The following is a 27,182-nucleotide window of genomic DNA, read 5'->3' on the forward strand; positions in this document are numbered from 1 at the left end:
AAGGTTTGAAATCTTTGGGGAAAAGGGGCACTAAGTTTGAGCCTTGTACAATTCTTGTTCAAAAGTGAACAATCATCTCTGTAGGTGTGTTTAATTAGTCCTCCCACTTCGTTCCACCACCTAATGTAGATGATTTGCCAAAAAAAAAAACCAAATATGACCCCCCTCTGATGGGCAAAGCAATTTCTACTGATTTTGATCGAAATAGTGCTTTATATGCAACACATGTATCATTTCGATTGAAATGTTACCAAACCGTATCAAATCAAATTCAGTTGAGTTTACCTAGTAAGTTGACCTGCACTTGTTTCTACTTTTTCTGAAACCCTTCTTTCTTTTGGGGTGCGCGCCGGGGGGGGGGGTTTGAGAAACACAATATGAGTGGTGGATGAGTCCGGGGTAAGCATTTTCAAGATTTTGAGGATGTAAGTGTATATTTTATCTTTTGTGGGCCTAGGAAGATAAATCCTTAGACCATTTCAGATTGATATTCGATATAATTAATTTGGTTGGCCTCAAGAGTTGCCTTCACAAACTATTGAAGATTCTTGAAGGCTACAATGATGATATTGTGATTCCAGAGATGACATGGTGGTGGTGGAGGTGGTAGGCCCCTCAGCATATTAACAGGGGACAGTTAAACACTGTTCATTCTACAGCAGCTGACTACGGTTCATGACTTAAGGAGAACTTGCGAGATCAATGAGAAGCAAAATTAAGTATTAAAATGATCCAGATAAAATATTATAAATCTTTCCTTTTTCCCCTTTTTTTTTTTGAGTGGGTGGTGGGGGGAGAGGTGGAGCAGAGGTGCTAGTAGTGATATTATGTACATTAATATGAGACTTGAACAATCTCAGCAGTTCCTGTGCTCTATATGGTTATTCAATATGTGACATGGTAAAGGGAAACCAAAAGTAAGCAGGTGGCAGACTTGGAAATTTAAGAGAATCTGATTATCAGAAGATTGATAGCAAAACTAATAAGAACCGAAGCTGAACAATAGAACTGAGATCATCACTGGAACCTGGAAGGAGATCATAGAAAAGCTATGCACAAGCTTAAAATGATATGACTTTTTTAGGTGAATGCAAACGATATGATTTGTCAGGCCATAATCAGAATACACTAGATCAAACATGTGTTACAGAAGAGCATCAACCTTTATGTATGGACTAAACTGATGTCTCTGATGGATGCTTTTGCACCATATGGTTCATATCGAACTAAAATAGATCATTGAGGTTAGTGGTTTGATCATTGCTTTTGTTGTTCTGAAAATCTTAAATTTGTAATCACATCATTCATGTTTGATTTCTCTTGTAATGTACTTTCTTGTAATTTCTTCCTAGAAAAGGTCAAAAGAATATCCCCTGAGGTATTTCCAGGTTACAGTAGACTATTCATCCATGGGAGATTGTAAGTACTACAAGCATTTTTCACTCTCCTTAACATTTTTTATGAATTGCTTGAGACTTCTGAAATTTATAAAATTCTTTATGCTTTGGAAAGGAATGCTTCCAATTATTTTTGCAGATGGGTAAACCATTACCTGTGACTGCCTTATTTGAATATGTAATCTAGTTCTCTAGTTTGAATAATGGGCTTAAACATTCTGCAACATGACTTCCAGGAAATGGTCTTCCCAAGATACCTCAGATTTAAGAACATCTAGTATGGGTCCACAGAAGTATTCTTATCGTGATTTTATGCCCTTAGTGTGGCAGGTATTTGATCTATCACTGGTTAGTTGTCAAGTGTGTTTTATACAGTCATTTTCTTAGTGTGATGGGTCTGAATACCTGATTGGTTGTCATCTTCACTTATCATGTTTATCAGAAATTGTTTTTCGCTGTTGGTGATGGTTTCACCTTGTATTTGTTGTTGATGAATGCCCATTTTACTAATCAAAACCACAGCTTATCATCTATGATTGATCAATATATTTTATGGTTTTTAATGCATTTAAGAGAGACCCCTTTCTCCATTTGCGATAAGTGAGTTTTATATTATAGAAGAACCAAGATACAGATGAAGCAGTCCCTAAGGATCCCCAAAGGGAGGGGGAAAAGACTCCTGCCTAGATGGGATGCCCTCCTTACAATTTTGCCACATGGACCCCAAGGCCAACTTGTAATAATCCTTGTATTACTAACCCGAAAGTCTGAGTACTCGAAGTTCTACCTGGAAGAAGCTGTGGGCCATTCGGATTGAAGCCCATGATCTAGACCCTAAGCACACGGATCTGGATGCAACTGGTGAAGAACCTGCCTTACTGGGAACCCAAAGGCAAGCCAGTGGAAACCCTAATGGGCTGGGCAGGTGGATTTCTAACGGGAGACAAGTCGAGTTTGAAGATGTCTGAGATTGAGGTAAGAGCCCTTCATGTGTGGGTTTAAGTTAAATTGGTGTTAGGGATTAACCGGGAGAGCAAAACACCCAAGTACGTACTAGGGGGCGATTGGTTAACCTAACCAACTGCCACAAGCAACTGGTCAGTCAGACTGCATGATTAAAACCTTGTTTTGCCCCTAGCTCCCTATATAAGACCCATCACGACCTAATTTCGTATTTTTTAATTGGGGTGGCTGTTGAAGACTGACTAAAGACTGTGTGCACGTGCTAGATGGAGAAGAATACTCGATTCGTGGAGAAAGCTTGGATCTCGCTTTGACTTTTCAATTTTTTGGAGGTTAGTTCATTACTCTCTAGTTTCCTTTGAATTTTCTATTGTTAGAGAGTAGTTTTCTCCTTTGAATTCTGTAGTGTTGAGTTTGAATGATTTAAATCCTTCCCCTTAATGATCTCAACTGGATCACACCCGAGGATGGATTCTTATATCCGGATCAAGGGCTGATTTTGTCGAATAAGATGAAGTGGATTTTAGATCTTCCTCTTTTGTAATCAGTGATCAGGTCTATTCTTTAGAGTCCCAAGGACGAAATTCGAATTTGAATCACCCAAAAATTAGATCGAGGATGAGTGATCAGAAGTTTGAATTTTGGACTTGAATTCTACCCGAGAGAGGGGGCAGTTGATCAGGGCGGTCGATTGACCCAACCGCCTTAACCAACCGTTTGGGTCACAATGATTATGTCAGTGTTGTTTTTGCTCGGTTTGGATCTCAGACCTTAATATAACTTCTTAACCCTAATCTAGGTGATCTCTGAGGTTTGCTAGAGAGGTTACTCATGAGGTTTAATACGTTTCTCAGTAGTTTTTCCATTTAGATAGGTAAGGTTACAATTGCATGCATGATTGACATGATGTTATGATGATTTGCCTATCACTATGAACATATATGTAGCCTTATAACCTGCTGTAATAGTAGCTAAATATGCTTATTTGATAATGACATGTTATGGATATTGTTTGATGTATTTAATTTATTACTTGATGTGGAATGATGTGTTTGGTGCAACTATGATTAAGGATTATCCTTGCTGGGTATTCCTAGCTTGGGATTTCAGGGACTGTGGTATGGGACATTGTTCTCTGATGCCCCTAACACTATCATGGTTGCTGGTTTACATACCTAGGAGGTCTAGATTGCATGGTTAGGTACGCTCACATACTATTACCCTTTCTGCAGGGATATTGAAGCCAAATGACCTGTGATAATGATACGGAGGGATTATGATCAGACCGGGTTCACACCTAGTCCGACCCTCGACCCCGGTCGAGACGGAAAGAACCGATTCGCTCCCGAGCAAACCGGATCCAGAAGATGGCTTGCTGAAGAAGAAAGCTTATTCGGCTGCAAGCGTGCCCTAATCCTACTTATGGATTAGGGTAATCACCCTAATGATGGCAGACTCGAATTGACGGCTGCGGATAATCATTATCGAAGGGATAAACATCACGATAACCTAAAGGTTATCTCAGGAGTCCTCTACTAACCCAAACTAGTAGAAGTCTATTGCTCAACGGATCTCACTGATAAGATCCAACGACTACCCGAAGAAGGCTCAAGTGCATCCAACGAAGGAGATTCGAAGGTACACTCTATATAAACCTCACTACCATACAAGGTGAGGGGATCGAAAAGAATACTATCTCGAGACTCGAGTTCGGATACATACCGATAGACCTAAACTATCGCCGATCTGCTATCTAGATCACCTTTCCCGATTCTTCATTCCTTAGCTCGCGCTTCTAGCAGAGCCGTTTGTGATTAAGTTCATCAACCGACTTAGCCTTCGGAGGTGGACTCCCGACCCCGCCGGTCGGGCCACATCTGACGCTTTCGTTTTGCAAGACATCACGTGGAGATCCAAGGGCTGAGCAGATTTTGGACGCATCAATTGGCGCCGTCTGTGGGAACGACTTGAAAAGCCATGGTGACTAGATCAGCAGCAGCGAGCCGCCGCACAACGCAATTCCGGTGTTCGGATCCCCGGAGTGAATAATCCGGATATTCCCAGGAAAGCCAAAATCCTATCGAGGTGGATGGTGGCCGGGGAGGACGTAATCCTCCTCCCGATACAATCCAAGATCAATTGGATCGGGTAAAGATTCAACTCTTGGAGGTGAGCCAAGCACTCCGCATGCTCACCAAACGAGTGGTTTTACCACAAGAGCCTGATCAGCGGGATTCAGGGAGACGTGCATTGCCACGTGACCAAAGACTAGCTGAAGACAGGAATATTGATCGGAATTTCCGTGAAGGAGACCGAGGACTTCGGAGGATCGATGATCAACCGAGGCGAGACGATCGGTTCGACAGAGACCGCAAGAGAGTACAACCGATTCAAACACAAGGTTGGATACGGGGGTAAGAACTCACTCACCCACCGTCGAAGAACCGTTCGTGATGATCGAGCGAGTTCGCGACGAGAGGAATGCTCGGGAAGGATGGGCTGTTCGTGATGATCGAGTAGCACGGGATGATCGTGTTAATCGAGGTCGTGATCATATTGCTGAAGATCACCCGACCCAGATTGGTCAAGAATTGGCCAACATCAATGAGAAATTAGGGCGGTTGGCTAAGGGAAGAATAACCGAGGATATTTACTCGGTCATTCGGAAGACTCCCTTGCTCGAGCCAATTGCGGGATATCGGTTTCCCCATAACTTCCGTCCGCCTACCTTCTCAACATTCGATGGCTCCGGAGATCCAACAGCTCACATCGGCTATTACCAACGGACCATGGCGTTTCGTGTAATTCGATGAAATTTTATGCGTGGTTTTTGGTTCATCTCTAACTGGAGCAAAGCACAAAAGTGGTTTTCTAACCTCCCCTCCGGAAGGATCGTAAACTTTGAATGAATTGGCGCGCCAATTCATAGGGGGATTCCAGAGTGGGATACAGGTCAAGAAAACGGAAGAAACCTTGTTCTTGTCAAACAAGGAAAGAGCGAATCAATCGGAGAGTTTACGAAAAGATTCAACAAAGTGACGATGGAGATAGAAAATTTGGATGAACAAGTAGCAGAATCGCTCTATTCACGGGACTCACTAATCGGAAACTCCCGGAGTTATTACTATAGGATATGCCTGCGACTTATGCTGAGTTGGTACGAGAGATGCCGAAGCAGGCTGAAGAAGTCATGGAGATTCTAGATGCGCGCCAAGGAGATAATAAAGTCTCCAATAAGGGAACAAAAGGCTCCTGAGCAGAAGTAGAAGCCAAAGAAAAATGTTCGCAATCGGGTTGGAAAATCCCAACCTTGGCGCCAAAGGTCCCCCGGTAAAAGTGAGTTCACTCCATTGAATGCTCCTCGGGCTGATATTTTGAATATCCTCAAAAGAAAAAATATTTTAAAGTGGCCGCCTAAAATTCTTTTGAAACCGGAGAGCAGCAGGATCGGGAAAAGTATTGCCGATTCCACAAGGACTATGGTCATTATACTAATGACTGTCGTCATCTGAAGGCAGATATTGAGAGATTGATATCTCAGGGACATCTGTCCAGTTTTGTTAGCAGGAGAAGGGAGGAGCCACGTGAGCCACGTGCGGCTGCTCCGAAAAGGGATCGTTCGGTTAGTTCGGAACGATCAAGGGAGGCCCCGAAGTCTAAGAAAGGCAAGGAGGTGATTGAAGCTACTCGGTCACCGATCCTTACCATCTTCGGGGGACCAGAGCCCGAATCACTCCGGATTCTGAAAACAAAATCCAAATTTGTTGGAACCGGAGAGACGCAGAAGCGGAAGAAGCTGAATGGTGAAGATTCTATCACCTTTAGCGAGGAAGACGAAAGAGATGTTTGTTTACCTCATGATGATGCTATAGTCATCAAGGTAGAGATTGCACGGCGGGAAGTGCATAGAGTTTTGATTGATACAGGGTCTGCATGACTGACCTAATTTCCTACGAAGTGTATCAAAAATTGAAGGTGGATCGGGACTTGATGAAACCTTCATCCACACATCTATATGGCTTTGCAGGGTCATCTGCAGTGGCGGAAGGATCGGTCCAGTTGGATTTATCCATTGGAAGTTTTCCTAAGGAAACAACTGTCCGAATCAATTTTTTGGTGGTTCGGGAACTACCAACCTATAATATGATCCTCGGGCGACCATCTTTATCCAAGATAGGTGCTATTGTTTCAACAAAACACCTGAAGATAAAATTCCCGACTGATATGGGAATTGGTCAAGTCTCCTCTCGATCGGAAGATCTCTCGGCAGTGTTATGTTGCCTATTTAAAAGACAAGGAGGGCCCGAGGAAGGTAACTGCCCTCCCCATAGAAGTTCGAGATGATCGGGAAGAGACAGAGATGCAAAGACCCGAACCAGTGGAGAAGCTGGAGCAAATCCAGCTGTGTACCGAGGATGAGAAAAAGATTACTTATATCGGGTCTGAACAGCTGGAAGAGTTTAAAGATGAGTTGAAGTTATTTCTTCAACAGAATAAAGATGTATTCGCATGGTCTGCTGAGGACATGCCCGGAATCGATCGGGCCATTGCAGAGCACAAACTCTGGATAGACCCTAAGGCGAAACCAAGGATACGTAAAAGAAGAAATTTCTCCATTGAAAAGTATGAAGCCGTTCGAAGCGAAGTTGAAAAACTTAAGAATTCTGGTTTCATAGAACCAATTGAGTGCCCAACTTGGTTGGCCAACGTGGTAATGGTAAAAAAGGCGAATGGGAAGTGGAGGATGTGTACAGACTACACAGATCTAAACAAAGCTTGCCCAAAAGATTGCTACCCGTTGCCTCGGATTGACCTCTTGATAGATGCGATCGCAGGATATGAAACTTTAAGTTTCATGGATGCCTACTCGGGGTATAATCGGATCCTTATGAATAAGGAGGATGAGAAGTATACGGCTTTCATGACGATCGTGAGAGCTATTATTACAAGGTCATGCCTTTTGGCCTGAAGAATGCAGAGCAACATATCGGAGGGCCGTCAACAAGATTTTCAAAGAGCCGATAGGAAAGAATGTTGAAGCTTATGTTGATGACATGCTAGTGAAAAGCTTTACAAAAGCAAATCATATTGCAGATTTGACTGAGGTTTTCTCAGTTCTACGGAAACATCAAATGAAGCTAAACCCAGAAAAATGTGCCTTTGGAGTCTCCTCGGGCAAATTTTTGGGCTTCATGGTATCACAGAGGGGAATTGAGGCTAATCCCGCCAAAATACAAGCTCGATTGATATGGAGGCTCCCAAAACCGTTCGGGATGTACAAGGTGTTTGACAGGGAGAGTTGTTGCTTTAAAATCGATTTATCTCCAAGTCCGGAGAAAAATGTTTGCCTTTCTTCAAGGCACTTAAAGAGACGAAGGGCGGTAAGGAAGCAAAGTGGACTCGAAGAGTGCCGTAAAGCTTTCGAGGAATTAAAAGAAGCACTTGGACAACCACCGATCCCGTCCGGACGAGAAGAAGGGGAAATATTACAGCTATATCTAGCGACGTCCCTTTCGGCGGTCGGTGCAAGACTTGTTCGGGAAAAGATAAAAACAAAGTGGCCGATTTACTATGTAAGCCACGTGTTGCTAGATGCGGAGACGAGATATTCGCAGATTGAGAAGCCGTGCTTTGGCTCTCATGATGGCCGCCAGAAGCTAAGGCCATATTTTCGAGCTCATCCAATTGAGGTATTTACAACTTTTCCTCTTAGTAAAGTTCTTAACAAACCTGATTTGTCCGGAAGGATGGTGTCCTGGTCGGTTGAGCTCGGCGAGTTCCAAGTGAGCTTTAAGCCCGTAACTGCAATCAAGGCTCGAGCATTAGCCGACTTTGTAGTAGAAACTACCGCACCAATGGGAACCCACCATTGAGGATCCCATTATACCAACCACTTGGGAGGTATATGTGGATGGTTCGAGTAATAAAGATGGAGCAGGAGCTGGAATTCTATTAAAAAGTCCAGCAGGATTTATTATTCGATATGCTTTGAGATTCGCATTTGATGCAAGTAATAACGAAGCGCAATATGAGGCTCGATAGCAGGACTTCGGTTGTCAAAAGCATTATCTATTGCAGATGTTACTATTTATAGTGACTCTCAACTTATAGTCAACCAAGTCCAGGGGGAGTATGGCATTAAAGAACCACGCTTGCAGAAATATCAAGAGATAGTGCAGGCATTTCAAAACCAATTTCGAATTTGAAGATATCTCGGATTTCGAGGAATGAAAATTCAAGGGCGGATGAGCTATCCCGACTAGCCAATGCCAAGGAAAAGAATCTAGACCCTTCGGTCTACATTGAAGAGATAACTTTTCCAAGTTATCATGAGAAAGAAATTTCTTATATTGAAGCGTAACGTTGCTCGGATGGATCCAATAATCGAGTATCTAAGGGATGACAAATTACCCGAGGATCCAAGAGAGGCAAGGTTGATCAAGATTCGATCAGCTAGATTTGTCATTCGAATGGGAGACTATACAAAAGATCTTATGCTGGACCCCTTATGAGATGTATAGGCCCCGAAGGAGCAAAATCAGCTTTGGCCGAGGTTCATGAAGGAATTTGTGGAGCTCACATGGGTGGCCGAGCCCTGGCCCACAAAATTCTAAGACTTGGGTTATATTGGCCTAAGGTCCAAGAGGCTGCTATGGAGTACGTTCGTCGATGTGGTAACTGTCAAATTCATGCTACAGTATCGAAGCGCCCGGCGGAAACTATGACTTCAATTCTAAATCCCATTCCCTTTGCAATGTGGGGAATTGATATCATGGGCAAATTCACCAAGGCATCAGAGGACGGGAATATCCGATAGTAGCAATTGATTACTTCACAAAATGGGTAGAAAGCTGCACCGGCGGCAATTACCGAGAGAAAAAGTGGAGAAATTTGTGCTTGAATCAATCATATATCGCTTTGGGATTCCAAAGATTATTGTCACCGACCATGGTACTCGCAGTTCGATCGTCCACAATTTGAGCAATTCTGTGGAACATATATGATCGAGCATCGTATGTCCTCAGTGGCATACCCCCAAAGCAATGGACAGGTAGAGGTTACTAACCGAACACTACCGGAAGGAATAAAGAGAAGACTCGAAGCCGACAAAGCTTCTTGGGTCGAAGAACTTCATAATGTACTGTGGGCTTATAGAACTACGGTTCGAACACCCACAGGAGAAACTCCATTCAAGGTTGGCATATGGATCCGAAGCATTGGCACCAAAGTGGAGATAATGGCGGGGACGTTACGGGATCGTGAGTTCGAGGAAAAAGCAAATGAACAAGGATCGCTTGATAGTCTTGATTTGTTGGACGAAGTTCGGGCAAAGGCAATAGCACGAACTCAACATTATCAAAGAAGGATAGCGTCTCATTATAATACTCGAGTGAAGAATCGTCGGTACTTAGCCGGAGATTTGGTGTTGAGAAACACCCTAGCTTCCGACCCGCGTCACCAAAGAAAATTGGACCCTTCCTGGGAAGGACCTTATATGGTTGTGAAACCGGTCGGTTCAGAGCTTACAGGCTGAAGAACATCAATACCCGTAAAGAGTTGGATCGTTCGTGGAATGCTAGGCATCTCAAAAAGTTTTATCCTTGAGGATGATTTCAATTTTGTTCGCGATGTAATCATTTTCAACTCAATCAATGCAATTTTTGGCTTTCAACAAACTATCTTTTGATTGGGGGGCATCATACACCACATTCAAGAACAAGATCCAACTATAAGGCATCGGATGAAAATTCGTGTGGGTCACTATAAGGCATCGGATGAAAATTCGTGTGGGTCCTTCAACACTTATGGAAATTTTTCGAACTTTCTTAAGTCGAGGCATCGGATGAAAATCCGAGTGAGTTCCTTTTGCAAGGCGTCGGTTTGAAACCCGAGTGAGTTCCTTCGAGACTTATTGAATTTTTGAATTATCCTTAAGTAAAGGCATCGGTTTAAAACCCGAGTGAGTTCCTTCTCAGACTTATTGTATTTCTCCGGAAATCCTTAAGTAAAGGCATCGGTTTAAAACCCGAGTGAGTTCCTTCTCGGACTTATTGTATTTCTCCGGAAATCCTTAAGTAAAGGCATCGGTTTAAAACCCGAGTGAGTTCCTTCTCGCACTTATTGTATTTCTCCAGAAATCCTTAAGTAAAGGCATTGTTTCAAACAACTAAGACCTAATGCAACGGCGATTCAAGTGGCTAGCAAAGTTCAAGATAAAGTAATTTCTTATTTCTTCAAAAGATCCAAAGAGGCCAGTATCAAAACAATTACAAGAGCTGGATACAATCTTCGATCAAAAAAGAAAGTCATCATAGGTGACTGTTAAGAAGTTATACAAGATCGACGCGACTTTGCTAGAACAAACATATGAGTCAACCATTGGTGGGGATTCAAGGAAAAGAAGAGAAGAAATGAGGATTACAAAAATATTTCGGTATGCATAAAATCCTCCGCAATTTCATACTCTTTGTCCAAACCTTGTCCAGGAGAAGTATGGTCCTCGACCAAACTCGCATTCAATACAAGCTCGTCATAATTGACTTCTTCCAGGGGAGAATAAACAGGAGAATCTTCCAGATATTGCATAATATCCGGATCGGAAGGTGGAGGATCAATCTTATCCTTGGTCCAATCGGGAGGAGGAATACCCGTGTCGGTAAATACTTCAGGATGGCAAACAAGACCGTAGGGAGTCGTATCAAAATGAGGATCCTTCCTTAATATTGATTCCCATACTTCGTTCTCACCATCCCGGTACGCGCCGCAAGTTATAAGCATTCAAAGCATATCAACAAAAGGCTTACTCGTGTAAATACTTGAAGACGCAGCTCTGCGAACATCGTTGGAAGGGATTCGGGCAAAGGAACGACAGCTTGCCTTTCGGGTAACGTTTCGATCCTTTGGCTCCCGACTTTCCAACTGTTCGCTCCAATCGCCGGATCTTCTCTCCCGGCATCATCCAAGTCCGACCGAAGACGACCAATCATCGAATTTTTTTCTCCCCGCCACCTCCCAAGCTAGATTCCGAAGGCGAGCAATCTCAACATCTTTAGCTTCGAGATTTCCCGAAGCCTAGAAACTTCATTGCTCAATCCATCGAGCCTAGAAACCGCTTCCACTTGGTTGTGGAAGTTACCAAAGAAGACTCCCGCAAACAACTTCCGAGTTAGCAAGGAGCAGAAAAGTAATTTTTCAGAATCGGAGGATAATGAAGAAAGACTTACATCACCAAAGTGACTTCGTAAAGACTTCATCCGGAAGTTTGGAAAGAACTGCGCTCTCGTAAGTCATTCGAGCAGCAAGACACCATTCCAACGCTCGTCAAACTCGTTTGACACTAATTCAAAGCGAAGGATGAGAAGGATGAGCTACACCAAGAGAAGGATGAGCTGCATCACTTGTCACCCGACGGCGCTTCCTAGTGGCAAAATCCTCCAACTCGGAAGGAGAGGAGGAGGATGCCAAACAAGCACTAGAGTTAGAAATAGGAGCAGCACCGCTGGGACCACACCTTCATCGACGCCAACATAGTTGCCTTGGATGCCCGAAGAGTCTCCTTCGGGGGTGCACCAACAAAGCTCACCAGCCAGAGAGCGCCGGCAGCACCATCGGCAACGGAGTGATCAAGATCTTCCCGGGAAAGACGAGCGATCACTTCGGGCAAAGGAGGCGCAGGGACGGCATCAACAGAAACTGCGGGAATCGACTTGAAGATTCACCGGCAGCAGCCGCCTTACGCTTGGAGGATTCACTAGCTGAAACCACCGCACCGGCCCCAACCACCACCGACGGAACGATTTTCTTGCAAGATTTTGCTCGATAAAGTTTGGGTTGATCTTGGGAGCCACTATGCAAAAAAAAAAAACAAGCCGTATCGACGTAAACAAAGCAACAAGGGGGTAGACAAAACAACAAACTAAACCCCAAGTATAACTACCGTGCGGTTTACTCGGGGGGGAAGTGGGGAAAGAGATGAGTAATCAAAAAACTCACTTGTTCAGAAGTTGATAGAGCTGTTGTTGGAGTACGAGGAATACGGAAGCAGGCCGAAGGACGAAAGGTCGCTTTAGCACTTTAGCAAATCTAACTTGCAGAAGTCAGGATAGATGGAGAGTACCCACGAAGGCTTTAAATAGCCTCAGGTATTAAGACGACGGTTGAAGGCTAAGGACAACCGACGACCTAGATCGAAATGACGCTTCGAAATCCGCAGAAAGCAAGATCAACGGTCGGAGGGATGCCACATGGAAACATGTGGAAGCGAGCACCTGATGCAGAGATACCTCCAATCGTCGCACCGCCATTAAAATAATGGATGTATTTCCGATTCATTGGAAACAAGTGAATGGTATACAAAGGCAGAAAACGTTTGAACTTCGCAGAAGGGAAACGTGCGGACTTTGCAATAAATGAAGTAGTGGGGAAGATTAATGCATCTTCCCGAAACGCATCTTCACAATATTTCTACAAGATTATTATTCGGCGAGGAATGAAAAGTTAAGTGATAAGTTTTATCATTAATACTTTGATATTCAAGGCAAGATTTCGGCAGGAGACGGGGAAATATAAAGGCCAACATGAGAAAGAAATGTCTATTCATTAAATAGAGGGTAAATCTGTACAAAAAGATAACTCCCTAAGCCTTTTCTTCATTGTTGCCCGAGGGACCCCGGGTCGGGAGGACTTTTCTCGAGATCATGAGAAGAGCCTTCCTCAAGAATGGCATCGGCCGAGTCCTCTACAAAGCAGCAACTTGAGACTCGGCTTGTGATTTCTCCTCCGGAAGTGCCGGCTCGTCATCAGTGTATGCCTCATATTGAGGGTCACTGGAAAAGGATCATCTTCTTCCCGAGCCCAGTCCGGGAGATCCATACCAACTTTCCCGAAGACCTCTTTGTGGCACACCTCACGAAAAGGAGCAAGAGTCGAAGGTAGTGGATCGATCCAAGGATTCGCTCCCAAACGTCGTTCGCCCCATGCGATAAGCTTGAAGGTTGTAGAGACCTAGCAGCTCGGAGAAAGGTACGCTGTTCGGGTATTTCCGAATGCACTCCTTCCGAAGCTCGCTTTATATGCTCGGGCTTGCTAGGGATCGCCAACTTCGATGTTCTTCGAGCTCCCTACATTTGATTTCAAGCCTGTCACCAAACAACGTGGCAGCTGCTTTTTGCTTCCGGCCTCGCGCTCGGCAGCAGCGGCACGAATCTTCGACGCTTCGAGGGCCTCCTTGAGGGAGATCACTTCTTCCTCATGCTTTTTTCGCAGCCTCCACGGCAGCTGCAGTCACTGGTCTATTTCGGAATTGGCTTTCGCCAAATTCTCTTCACAAGTTTGCAAAGCAAGGAGCTGGTGCGACCAACCCGGCTCAATGCTTCCATGTGTTGATAAAAGCTCAACACAAAGATTCCCGGGAAGGCGGAAAATATCGAAGAAGTCATAAGGAATTATGAGAAAATAACTAAGCAAGAAGACCGGTACCTTGTAGATTGACTAACAAGGGAGGTGTCATCCAGGGCTTCAAACTCCCGGCGATCGAAGGAGCAAGACCGAGGGAGCTCCATTCTCGCAGCCTTTCTCGGGATCCCGAGTAACCCCGTCGGTCGCCTTCGGGGTCCACCGGGGGTGAAGACCTCCTCACCATCCGTTGAAGCTTTGGATTTTTTGTTGGAGGGAGCATCAATTGTGTCATGCCTCCTCTTGGTCCGGGCGGAGGAAGAGACATTAGACCTCTCCACCATCGGTTTCTTCCCTTTACCCGAAGCATCGCCTACAGCCCGATATTCCCCGATACCCCTATAAGAGGGGTCGGGAGAGGGAAGAGAAGCCTCTTGATCTACGGTCAAGACTCGGGCGATCGTTGCTCGGCTGTCACAACGGCCCTAGCGGCCTTCACCCGCAGGCTTTCGTGGTTCATTCTTGGAGGCACCGCAAAGAAGAAGGACAAGAGTCGAATTCAAAACATATCACTTCAATCAAATTAAAGGATGATGGTTAGAAGCTCACAATGAGCCAAGCCCCCAAGATCAAGGATGGAGTTATACTCCACTTCAAATCCATGTATCTCTTGATACCACGGAATGGATTTGATCTTCCCGATGGCCGCCTCGTCTTCTCCGGGATAAGGGAAGGCCTCGGTTACTCTCGGAAGAAGAAGTACACCTCCTCCGGGTGGTTGGGAAGTTAAGATCTGATGGAGGCGCTCGACGAAAAAGTATCGTTCGCGCCATCTTTTGTGGTTAGAAGGGCAAGTTCCTTTGACAAGGATGCTGCCCCTCCAATCAAGTTCAGCCTTATTGCGTTTGGACAAAAAACCCATCCGGGAGGATGGGAGATAGAAAGAACATGAAAATGTACAAAGAGAGAAAGAGATGGCGTAATGCCAAGCTCAAAACACAAACCCAAGAAGCCGACGATGAGACGCCGCCTATTGGGGAGGAGCATTCCGGGACAAATGTTCCAATGATTCAGAATCACGGAGAACAAAGGATTAAAAAAGGGAAAGCGAACCCCGCTTTCCAAAGGCATCTATATATAGAGAAAATTCACCCGAAAGGGATGAATCAACCCTCTCATCGGGGTGGGGAGCCCTAACCTGATATGAGGAAGGAAGATCAAAATCTTGGACAGCTGAAAGAAGGGTTTCCTCATTGTAAATGGAGGGAACAGAGCCAGGTCCACCATTGGACCCGGAGGTTTGAGGCTGCCTAGAAGACTCGACAATCTTGGAAGATCCAGACTCGAGAAGGACAGAGAAGTTTCGGTTTTTCTTTCAAAACCTTTTTGAGAAACTTCAGCGAACTCGCGCGCAGAGGACGCTTAGGGTTTTGTTATCACTATCCGATCGTTCGGGAGCAGGAGAAGCAAAAGCATCACCGCTATTACCAACACCGGGTACTAAAGAAGCCCTATCGTCCGCCATTACTCGTTTCAAGTAAACTACAAAAAGAAAAAGACCAAGTAAACTTACCGATTCAAGGAGACGGAAGCTTGAGAGCAGGAAGGCGCGAAGGCGGACAACAAAGGTTCAAATTCCCGACAGGAAGAATGAAACCTACGAAGACAACGAACCGCTTTTAAAACTCCCGCACGAGTGTTCGGGAATCTGAACGATCGAGATTGATTCAAAATCAGCGATCAAGATTGAAAGACGTTTTGAAAGTTTGAACTCACGAATCCGAAATAGGCGTTCGGAAACCGTCGCTTGGATGACGTGAGCCACGATAGATCAATCGCAAGGAGATATGTGGCCTTACACTCACAACGCTCGAGGAAAAGTGACCACCGCATTAAATGTGATATGACATTTAATGAAGCACGCAGAGATTATCATTCGACGACGAACCCAGTTAAAAACCAAGCCCTCGGGATCGACCGAACGCTTGGTCTGGGGGGCTCGTGATACGGAGGGATTATGATCAGACCGGGTTCATACCTGGTCCGACCCTCGACCCCGGTCGAGACGGAAAGAACCGATTCGCTCCCGAGCAAACCGGATCCAGAAGATGGCTTGCTGAAGAAGAAAGCTTATTTGGCTGCAAGCGTGCCCTAATCCTACTTATGGATTAGGGTAATCACCCTAATGATGGCAGACTCGAATTGACGGCTGCGGATAATCATTATCGAAGGGATAAACATCAGATAACCTAAAGGTTATCTCAGGAGTCCTCTACTAGCCCAAACTAGTAGAAGTCTATTGCTCAACGGATCTCACTGATAAGATCCAACGACTACCCGAAGAAGGCTCAAGTGCATCCAACGAAGGAGATTCGAAGGTACACTCTATATAAACCTCACTACCATACAAGGTGAGGGGATCGAAAAGAATACTATCTGAGACTCAGGTTCAGATACATACTGATAGACCTAAACTATCGCCGATCCGCTATCTAGATCACCTTTCCCGCTTCTTCATTCCTTAGCTCGCGCTTCTAGCAGAGCCGTTTGTGATTAAGTTCATCAATCGACTTAGCCTTCGGAGGTGGACTCCCGACCCCAGCGGTCGGGCCACATCTGACGCTTTCGTTTTGCAGGACATCACGTGGAGATCCAAGGGCTGAGCAGATTTTGGACGCATCAGATAATAATGACGTGACTATATTTTATCCAATAGTGGTAGCCAGTCCGTGAGAAGATTCAATGGTCCATTATTGATTATGCAATGATAGGGTTGCATATGTTAGGGTTGGGCTCATGGGCTCCTAATAGGCGACTTGGGAGTCGTGAGGAGACATGAGAGCATCCACCCCAACAATATGTGGATGACCATAGGGTTAGGGAATGGAGTCCAACAAAGGTAATCAGTTCGTGATGACTCTTATTCATAAGTGGAGAAGGATACTGAACTGAGTTGGTTGGTGTATAGGGGAGGTATCTGGACCACATGTAGTATGTTACGTAGGACCTTGGATTGGGTTAGAATCCTTGACATGCGCTATCACTCGTGCCAATGGTTGTGGTGAGATTGTAAACCCCAGCCAAGGTTGATTGATGATGACCGTACTCCCTTGCCCAAGATCCCAACAGAGGTAGCCAATCCTTGAGGGATTAGAGTGATTAGACCCAAGGTTTAAAGTATTGCGTATCGGTAGTGTATCGGTTGGGTGATTTTAAGAGACGTTTCGCTTTGTATCGTATCGTTTCGCAGATACGTATCGATAGGTACAGAATTAAATAGAAATGACCAAAATACATAATTCAAGCAATGGGTAGGCTTCCATAATGTTATTTTAGTCTCCATGTCCATATAGTTGGCGAGGGAATATGGACTGCATGATACAAGAAAGGGTTATTATTTATGTCATACCTCTTCTACTTCCCAAGCTAATTGATTACTAAACCATTTCTTTAACTAGTCATATTAGAATTATAATTTTGAAAATTATTTATCACTGTGGTATGAGAGAGATACGAATAAGTTTCATAATTAATTATACGTGAAGCCATCTTTGTTTTCCAAAATAACTGGGATTTACACAGAAATAGCTGCAATCATAACTATACTAACCAACAGGCTGAGAAGTCCATTCAAGGAAGCTCTTGCATTGAGGATTAGAGAACCAAATAGTCTGAGAATGGTTAAAGCCAAAGAAAACAAATTAAGGCACTAGATGTGAGCAATTTTTTCCCAAAAAGAAGTATTAGACTTGCTTAAGCTTCCATGTTGTTTCTAGATCTGATCAATTTTTCCCCACCCTGTTTGAGAGTGAAACTGAAACAAAAAGTTGGCGAAGAAAAGAGAACTTCCGTCTTGCACGTGCAGATGACTCGCTGATTGCATTATCACAACTTGTTGCTGCCTCCTTGGTGGTATCTGGTTCAGGCAAGGGAGGTGTGATGGTGAAAAGGAATGCATTGAGCATGCGGATAATTTGGCTGAAGTTGGGGCGAACATTAGGATCTTCAACCCAACATGATTGTATCATGAATGTTGTGGAGGATGCTATATGTGTCTTAGCTGCAATTGAACAAGCTGGGAATCTCAAATTCTGTAGGAGGAAGAGAAAGGTTTATTGCTTTATAGCTGAAATTAAGCACATAATCCAAGCAATAAGTAAGTAAAATGTTCATGAGACTGAAAGTATGAAATTGATAATAAGATATCATTAGATGATGTTTCTTATATGTATCACTTCTAATACTGTTGGTAATACTCCATATATCAATATTGTTTAATTGACGGGGAAAAGATTCCTTACCTGGATTCGCTTTCCCTTTTATGAAGTATTCGCAGCGGAAGTCTAGATCTGGATCCACGTTCTCTTTCCACCACCAAAGCTCTACCGGGGTGATTCCACAATCACTAGGAAAGGGAATGATATCCACAACCCAAATGCCTTGGATTAATGGAATGAAGATCAATAACGAGGAAAGGAAAAAATTTCCAAGCTTGCGATTCTAAGAGAGAGGGAGAGAGAGATGGAGCCGCCGTTTCTCAGAGATAAATCTCGTGCGAATGAATCACACACTTACTCACTAATGCGGTGGTTACCAAAATATATAACCCTATTTTGTAACCGCCCTAATAGTGAGTTTCCAATATTGCCCTTGGGCATTTAATTTATTAATCATATTAATAAATTCCAACAGCTCCCACTTGCACAAGGGCAAGTGTTAATCTTTCAATGTGTCCCTAGACACACTTGTATATCCCGGATATACACATTCAATCTCTTTGCTATGTATCCCAGATACATAGCCCTCTTGTGTCCCAGACACACATGTATATCCTAGATATACATATATATATATATATAATATATATATTGATCTCTTCACTATGTATCCCAGATACATAGACCACCCGTGTCCCGTACACTAATATCCACAATCATATCGGCAAAATGGGTTGTGCGACCGGTGATATACCCCGCACGCGTGATCCCCAAACTAGAAACCTTCCCGGGAAGGCCGAATGGCACATCACTCATAAAAACAAATCAAATAAGCATTAGTATAACACAGGTGTCCTAGGTTTATTCAAACTCACCGGACTAAAGGTATCTCGATCCCTCCGAGAGATCACCTTCTTGTCCTTAAAATGTTCACTACCGTAACACATACAAGTTGGCGCCAACAAACACTTTTTAGGGTGCGGTTGAATCAAACCTTTCCTTTTCGCCCCATACCATCACTACACTTAGGATTGACTCCTTTCCCGGTAGTGCCCCTTTAGGTCAAATCAATCATGACCATAGGTAACACCCCAAAGTAGCCACATCAACCCTTCATTTCATGATGTCGTCGAAAGTCACTAAGAACACTAATGGACCATAAGGTCCAGGACTCACACAATGAGAGGAGCAAGGATCCATCCTCTCATTTCCAATGATCGCTAAGCACACATAGTATGATATATGTGCTATGGTGGAGCATTCTATATACAATAGAATGTATGTCCATCTCAACACCATACGGGTCTTAGTCTAGTCGCAACCTCTTGCGCCTAACCCGAGTTTCTTTATTGTCGCCACCCTAGCGCCACATAAAGTACTCGCACCTGGCTCTTATAGGCAACATGAATAGTGGGAACATTCATGTCGATTCTCTTCACAATAGAGAAACTCATCTTGATTCCAAATCAAGGCGACATCATGATTATGAATTGACCTACACAAAGTCATTCACAATCCGTCTCATCTCTCGCTCGCCTCCAAGGCGCCGGAGGCGAATGCTCGTGTGAGTGAGCCATTCTCTTGCCTATTGACATATCTTGTTTTATGCTAGAAGAAACACAATCACACAGAAAGTGAATAAGAATAAATGCTGGAATGAATCATATTACTCATTAATAAGAAAGTCTCAGTACAAAAATAAGTCACAATCTACGCAAGCCCAAGGATTTTACATGAGAAATAAAAACATCCTTGGCTATAGGTTTGTTAAGAGGGTTAGCTACCATCTGACTAGTAGATATGTGCTTAAGTACAACTTTCTTCCTTGATGTAATGTCTCTAACAAAGTGATATCTCAACTGTATATGTTTGGTCTTCCCATGATACTTGGGGTCCTTGACATAGCTAAGAGCTGCCGTACTATCACAGTAGACAAGGGCAACCTCTTTGGATGTCATCACAATCCCAAGATGTCGAAGGAATCTCCTCAACCAAACAACCTCTTGAACCGCAGCTGAGCATGCCACATACTACTGCTTCCATGGTTCGAGAGGGATATACAAGCTCGGCTTCTTGCTACACCACGAAATGGCCCCGCCATTCAGCAAGAAAGCATATCCAAAGGTTGATTTGCGCTCATCGATGTCTCCAGCCCAGTTGGCATCACTATAGCCAACTAACCGCAAATCCGATCCTTGGTAACACAACATGTAGTTACTCGTTCCTCCGAGATATCTCAATATCCTCTTTCGATCGCTTTCAAGTTGCTCTATGCCGGGTTTGATTGGTACCGACCGACCAAACCCACTCGCATAACAAATATCCGGCCTAGTACACATCATAGCGTACATAAGGCTACCCACTGCATTGGAATATGGAACTCTTTCCATCTTGGTTTTCTCCTCTGAAGTCTTAGGACCCATATCAAGGCTCAAATGCAAACCCTTCTCCACTGGAGTATCAATTGGTTTGCAGTTGTGCATCTGGTATCTCGTCAAGACATTGTCAATATAGGTCTCTTGAGATAAACCCAGTAATCTCTTTTGCCTATTTCTGACAATCTTGACACCAAGCACGTAGCTTGCTTCACCCATGTCCTTCATATCAAATACGGAGGACAACCATTTCTTAATGGTTTCCAATAGCTCCTTGCTATTGCTAGCCATAAGTATGTCATCTACGTACAGTGTCAGAATGACATAATTATTATCAGATCTCTTGGTGTAAACACGGTGGTCTTCCTCAAGCATGGAAAAACCATTTTCCATCATAGCTTGGTGGAAGCGCACATTCCACTCTGTCTAGATGCTTGCTTTAAGCCATATATGGACTTCTTAAGCTTGCACACTTTGCACTCAAGTCCATTTGCTTCAAAACCTTGAGGTTGATCCATATAGATCTCTTCCTCAAGTTCTCCATTGAGAAAAGCAGTTTTTACATCCATCTAATAAAGCTCCAAGTCCAACTGAGCAACAATGGCTAGTATGAGGCGAATTGAGGCAAACCTAACCACTGGGGAAAAAGTTTCCTCATAATCAACGCCCTCTTTGGGTGTAGCCCTTAGCCATTAAACGAGCCTTGAATCTCTCAATAGATCCATCCGCCTTTCTTTTGATCTTGAGAACCCACTTGTTCCCAATTGCCTTTCGTCCTGGCGGCAAGTCAACCAAGTCCCAAACATGATTAACTTTCATCGACTCTAACTCTTCCTTTATTGCTTTCAACCATTCATTTGAGCTTGACCCCCGCAAGAGCTTCCCGCACGCTCTTTGGTTCATGCTCATCGATCAAGTCATCTCACATTCGATCTCTTCAGAGTTACCATGTAGGCTTCATCCTCTATGTCGAAACGTCGACGAGGAACTAGCCCGTGCCCACTACGGCGCAAGTGCATGTCAAATCGCTCACCGTCTAAGGTAGCTATCACATCTGCACTCCCACTCCCACTAGGATCTCTCCGGATGAACCCAAGGTTCATTATCCAGAATCTGAATCCCCTGAGTGACAAGACCACTATCTTGTATCTCAAAGAATTCCGATGATTCTTTGTTAACTCCTGAAAGAGATGGAAAATCATTCTCCAAGAATGTTGCATCCCGAGACTCAAGTTCCGTTCTTCTCTCATTCTCATCTAGTCCAATGAAGACATGGCCCTTTGAGGGTTCAGAATATCTCACAAAGATACACTTTCTTCCTCTGGGTCCAAGCTTTCCATATTGGTGAGAAGTAGAGTGAACATATGCTGCACATCCCCATGCGCGCAAGTAACTCAAATCTGGCTTCCTTCCGGTCCACAACTCATATGGTGTGGAAGGAACCGATTTGGTTGGAACTCTGTTGAGGATATAGGCCGCAATCAGCAAAGCATCTCCCCAATAAGAGATGGGTAGATTTGCCTGCGCCATCATGGATCTCACCATGTCTAGCAAGGTTCTATTCCTCCTCTCAGCAACCCCATTTTGCTGTGGAGTCCCTGGAATAGTAAGTTGTCTAGATATCCCCTTTTCATCACATAACCCTTTGAACATATCGGAGAGATACACTCTACCTCTATCCGTTTTAAGAGTTTTAATCTTTTTATCTAACTGATTCTCAACTAAGCTCATGAATTTCTTAAAACATTCCAAAGCTTCTGACTTATGAGAAATTAGATAAATGTGACCATACCGTGTATAGTCATCTATGAATGTGATGAAATAAGCCTGTCCTTTTCTAGTATGCGCATTCATGGGTCCACACACATTTGAATGGATAAGTTCTAAAGGAAGAGAGGCTCACAAAGCCTTTTTAAATGGTTTTCTAGTTGCTTTTCCTGCTAGACATGACTCACAGGTTGGCAAATCAGATAGTGAACCTTGGCCTAAGAGACCTTCTCTTGCCAACCTGTTCATCCTATCTAAGCCAATATGTCCTAGTCTAGCATGCCACAAATTAGAATCAATACACAGTATTTTGGCAAACAAAAGCACTACTAGAATTAAATGAATAATCAATTGTATCCAATACAATGAAACCATTATTAAGAAAACCATAACCATAAACCGTATCACCCGTGATACAAAACCAAAGAATTGTTTTCAAATACAACTCTAAAACCATGTCTTAAAAGATAAATAACGTAAACAAGATTTCGCCGAATGTCCGGAGCATACAAAGACATCATGGAGTAACGCGTCGGCCACCTCGCAAAACTAATTTGCATGTGCCTATGCCATGAACCTCCACGCTTGAGCTGTTCCCCATCGTTATTCTTTTGCTTCCTCTTGGAATACGACGGTATTCCACGAAGCTCGAGCGTTCCCTTGTTATGTGTTCTGTCGCACCTGAATCAATAATCCACAAAGGATTTAGTTCAAGCAAGCATAGTAGAACTTGTTACATAACAAGATGAGGTATAACACACAAGACATACCTCTTGCTCAAAGTGCAATCACGAGCAAAATGACCAAGCTTTCGGCACTTGAAGCAAATCAAAGTTGATTTCTTCTTGCCAGCACTAGTCCCCCTTGAACGCTTGGGGCCACTCTTGTTTTTGTTCCCACCCCGGTTACTTTGCTTGGACCGCCGAGGTTGAGCTTTCTCTCTCTTGCGCTTAAAGCCTACACCCTTACTAGTGCTAGCTTCAGCAACAAATACATCAGTTTGAGGGGCATCGGCCAACATCCGATCCTTATCAAGCTCAAGGTGCTTGGCAGCTTGATCGAAAGTCTTGACCTCATCGGCATGAGTCAAAAAGATCTTCATATGCTCCCAAGTCTTTGGCAATGACCGATGACTACAGAGACTTGCTCCTCATCGATCTTCGGCGCGCCACATGCGCTCAACTCACTAATCATGTTAGACATGATGGTTATATGCTGCCTCATGGTGTGACCCGGCGCATCTTATAATCACAAAGGTGAGTCCGAGCTGGCGGCCTCTTGTGGTGGAAGTCCCTCCATACTGGAACTTCACAGCCTCCCACAAAGACTTTGCAGTCCTATGCTTCTCATAACGAAGCATCAGGTCATCCCTCCCGGCCCCGGTCTTTCCTCTTCCAAGCATTGTATGTATCAAGGTCCTCGCGATGTCTTGTGCGTGTGGTACCTTCCTCGGGTGGGTTCATGGTCCGGTTTATGGTCTCCAAGATATCCCGCTCTTTCAGAGATATTGCACCTTTTGGTGGCAGAGGTCATAATTCCTCTCATTCAGCTTATCTCCTTTAGTGAGGTCAGCGACTATGCTCTTTGTAGCAGCCATTTATTCTAGAGATATTACATACAAGAATGAGTTCAATAAATCTAGCATAAAACACAACTCATGCAACAACAAATCACACTAGCATAGTCAACCTATGGGAAAAGCACTTAAACCAAAAGAAATGCTAAAAATATTCAATCAAATTCTCATGCAAACCCACATAGACTTATACACTAGCTTCATTCTGTGCAAGAAACATGATTGATAAACCCATATATAAAAAATAGTGTTATTAAAATAAAACATGCAATCATGTTAAAGCTATGAGGTGGTTCACACAGAACACTTCTACCTCATTAGCTCCCACTAGGCCCCAATAGGCCCTCAATGCCCAAACATCACACAGATTGTCGGGCCATTGGTGTCCAGTAAGTTAGAAACACATTCTAAACTGGACAGACCAATATCCAAAAAAATCCATCTCCCAGACGGAATTCCGTCTGCCTTTTATGCCCAGATGGATGATCCGTCGCCGACGGAAATTCCCCGTCGGCATTCGTGACCAGCACGGATGACCGTCGGCCTCGTGACCAGACGGATGACATTCGCCTACGGAAAATCCGTCCGGCGTGACCGAAAAACGGCGTTTTTTCTGGATTTTTTTATGAACGAAATTTTTTCCAAAAATGGTAAAACACGTTTTTTTCACCCAAAAAATCATCCAAAAATACATGAAAAAAAATCCAACAATAAATTTTAAACAAAAAAAATATCATCATGGATTATCAATTCATGCAAATCTTCATTAGGGAAATTCACAAGGATCTCCCTCTCGGATCCGAACCAAAATAAGGGTTTCCATAAACCCTATCAATTCTCCCATGGGTTTCATATTAAACCCTTGATCCTCCCATTGGATCCATACAATTAAAATAAACAATGGGGAGGAACAAAGAACCGTGGAAACCAATGGCTCTGATGACAATGTTGGTAATACTCCATATATCAATATTGTTTAATTGACGGGGAAAAGATTCCTTACCTGGATTCGCTTTCCCTTTTAAGAAGTATTCGCAGCGGAAGTCTAGATCTGGATCCATGTTCTCTTTCCACCACCAAAGCTCTACCGGGGTGATTCCACAATCACTAGGAAAGGGAATGATATCCACAACCCAAATGCCTTGGATTAATGGAATGAAGATCAATAACGAGGAAAGGAAAAAATTTCCAAGCCTGCGATTCTAAGAGAGAGGGAGAGAGAGATGGAGCCGCCGTTTCTCAGAGATAAATCTCGTGCGAATGAATCACACACTTACTCACTAATGCGGTGGTTACCAAAATATATAACCCTATTTTGTAACCGCCCTAATAGTGAGTTTCCAATATTGCCCTTGGGCATTTAATTTATTAATCATATTAATAAATTCCAACAAATACCATGAAGAATGTCGTGGAGGTTCAAATCCATATGTTGAATCTTCTTGAATGGGAGACACCAAGATGATGTTGTGCACTTGTCGAACATAAGTACAATATTGACCCCAATTATAAAATTGATGGAAGTGAGATTCCCACTCATGGTAGAATCTTGTGTATTGTTGTTTATCTTGGTGCAATATTCCCATCCAATATTTGTGGAACGTGGCATCTTCCTAAACAACAAAGCAAGTGATGGTTTGTTCTCAAAAGTGAGTATTCAAGACTAATACAATTTAACATGCCAAAAGAAAAAGAAAAAAGAAATCTAGTTTTTGAATGAAGCCAAACAACAATCTCATTCTCATGTATTATTAGTTAGATAAAATAAATGTAGCCAAGCACAAAACAAGACTATGGAATCTTAAGTAGACTGCTGGATAAGATAAGAAACTATATCTCTATTTAAAATACATTAGTAACTTCATATTGCATAGTGAGAATGAGAAACCAATAAGCATTCAAAAAAATGCATACAAGCTGAAGAAGTCTCACATACTAGGAATAAGCTTGATTTATAACCTTAATATAGTCTCCCAAAAGACTCGCATTTGATGCAACAAAGAAGATTAAGAACGAACTCAAATTTGGAGAAGGGCCAAGCTCATCGAATCACTATTTGCTCTCTAATTTTTAAGGTTCTGTCTCATCAAAGATTTCTGTATTTAGCATATCAACACAGTATTTACCAGGTTCTGTCTTAGTTACTTTGAATTTAACACATTGCAAACCTCTCTAACAAGAAAGAGATCACAGTTCCACATAGGTTGATACACAACTAGAATTTTAAAAAGAAAAAACATTATCAGCTTTGATGCTCTCTTAGATTTCTGACCTACGGTTTTAAGACCTGATTTGTTGCTTGGTGGTCAAAGTCCAAGAGGCCTGGGAACCTTGCTGATTAAAATTGAAGATAATTTTGTAGGTTCTTGATGGCTCAAGTTCAAGATTCTCGCTGTGGCTGAGGATGCAGCCTAGATCTCTATTAGTCCACCTCCTCTGCAGAATAATAGGTTCTACAGAAGGTTAGTTGAAGACCCAGCTTTCCCCGCCCCCATTTTCCCCTCTTTCCTTTATCTTGAATTTCTTGATCCCTAATCCCCCCCCCCCCCCATCAATCAAGCTCCTCAACTCCTAGACAACAAGAAACCATAAATCTCCCAACAAGCAATCAAAATCAGACCAAACTATTCACCCAAAAAAATAAATAAAAATCAGACCACACTCACCATGCCCCAACACCTCAACCTCCAATCCAAACACTGAGCCAATTCCCCTCGTCCTAACTCTAGAAACAGCAGGTTCTAGAATTTTGAGGATTTTGAATTCCTAATTTCAAGAACCCTAACTAGTAACTGCTAATCTACCCATCCAAATTCAACCTTACTTTAAGGACATATCCTATACCTAACTTGATCCAAATTACAGCCCCATCCGATCTCTAGAATCCTAATTATCCATCTTAAGGATTTCATCCCATATCACCCCATATCAACTTCTCAAGAAAACAAAGGCATTCGTCTCTTATTATTACTTGTTCTCCCATGAGGATTCATTTTTGTCTATAAACCTTAAAGCCATAATATCACTGTTTCAATGACTGGTGGAAAACAGAGTAACACAAACAAAAGTACAGCCAAACCATGGGAAACTCTCCCTTTTCTTACTCATCATCACTCTCTCAAACTCTCACTTTCTCACATAACTTTTCTAGTTCACTAGTTGTCACAACTCATAAGTTCACCACTTCTTTTGGTGTGAAGAATAATCATACTAACCAAGAAACCATAGCTTTGAGCTTCTAAGACAAAAACCTGAAGCTTAAATAAGAAACTCATGAGCCCTCAAAGTTCACACCTATAACAAATTAAAACCCCGACCTTTCCTTATGACACAAGTTTCTTGAATTAGGGAGGGACGTGCCCCACTGAAATCCTAAGCAACCCCTAGTTTTGAAAGAAATAGTCTCAAATCTCCTTAAATGTTCTGGACTTTCCAACCCATTTTTGGAGTTCCTCTTCCACTGATGTGATAAACAGTAGCTGCAAAAGCCAAC

General features: G+C 43.2%; 1 protein-coding gene across 2 annotated transcripts in view; it reads left to right on the top strand.

Annotated features, from left to right (window-relative positions):
* XRCC2 (homolog of X-ray repair cross complementing 2 (XRCC2)) overlaps nt 1–27,182 on the top strand; it is a 70,898-nt gene that overhangs the window by 24,295 nt on the left and 19,421 nt on the right. The window contains exons 7-8 of one of the 2 annotated variants that reach the window (XR_016173364.1): nt 1,634–2,372; nt 2,627–3,904. Coding sequence is in view for 1 of the 2 variants with exons in the window: in XM_089154824.1 (XP_089010950.1) it covers nt 1,634–1,727 (94 nt within the window). In the remaining variant the exon portion in view is untranslated. Of the gene's footprint in view, nt 1–1,633; nt 2,373–2,626; nt 3,905–27,182 lie in introns of those variants that run through there. The other variant, XM_089154824.1, reaches the window with a different exon arrangement.

This window comes from Hakea prostrata, chromosome 5 (genome assembly GCF_041222555.1).
Source record: "Hakea prostrata isolate BN-2017 chromosome 5, UWA_Hpros_2, whole genome shotgun sequence".
In the NCBI taxonomy this organism is placed as follows: domain Eukaryota; kingdom Viridiplantae; phylum Streptophyta; class Magnoliopsida; order Proteales; family Proteaceae; genus Hakea; species Hakea prostrata.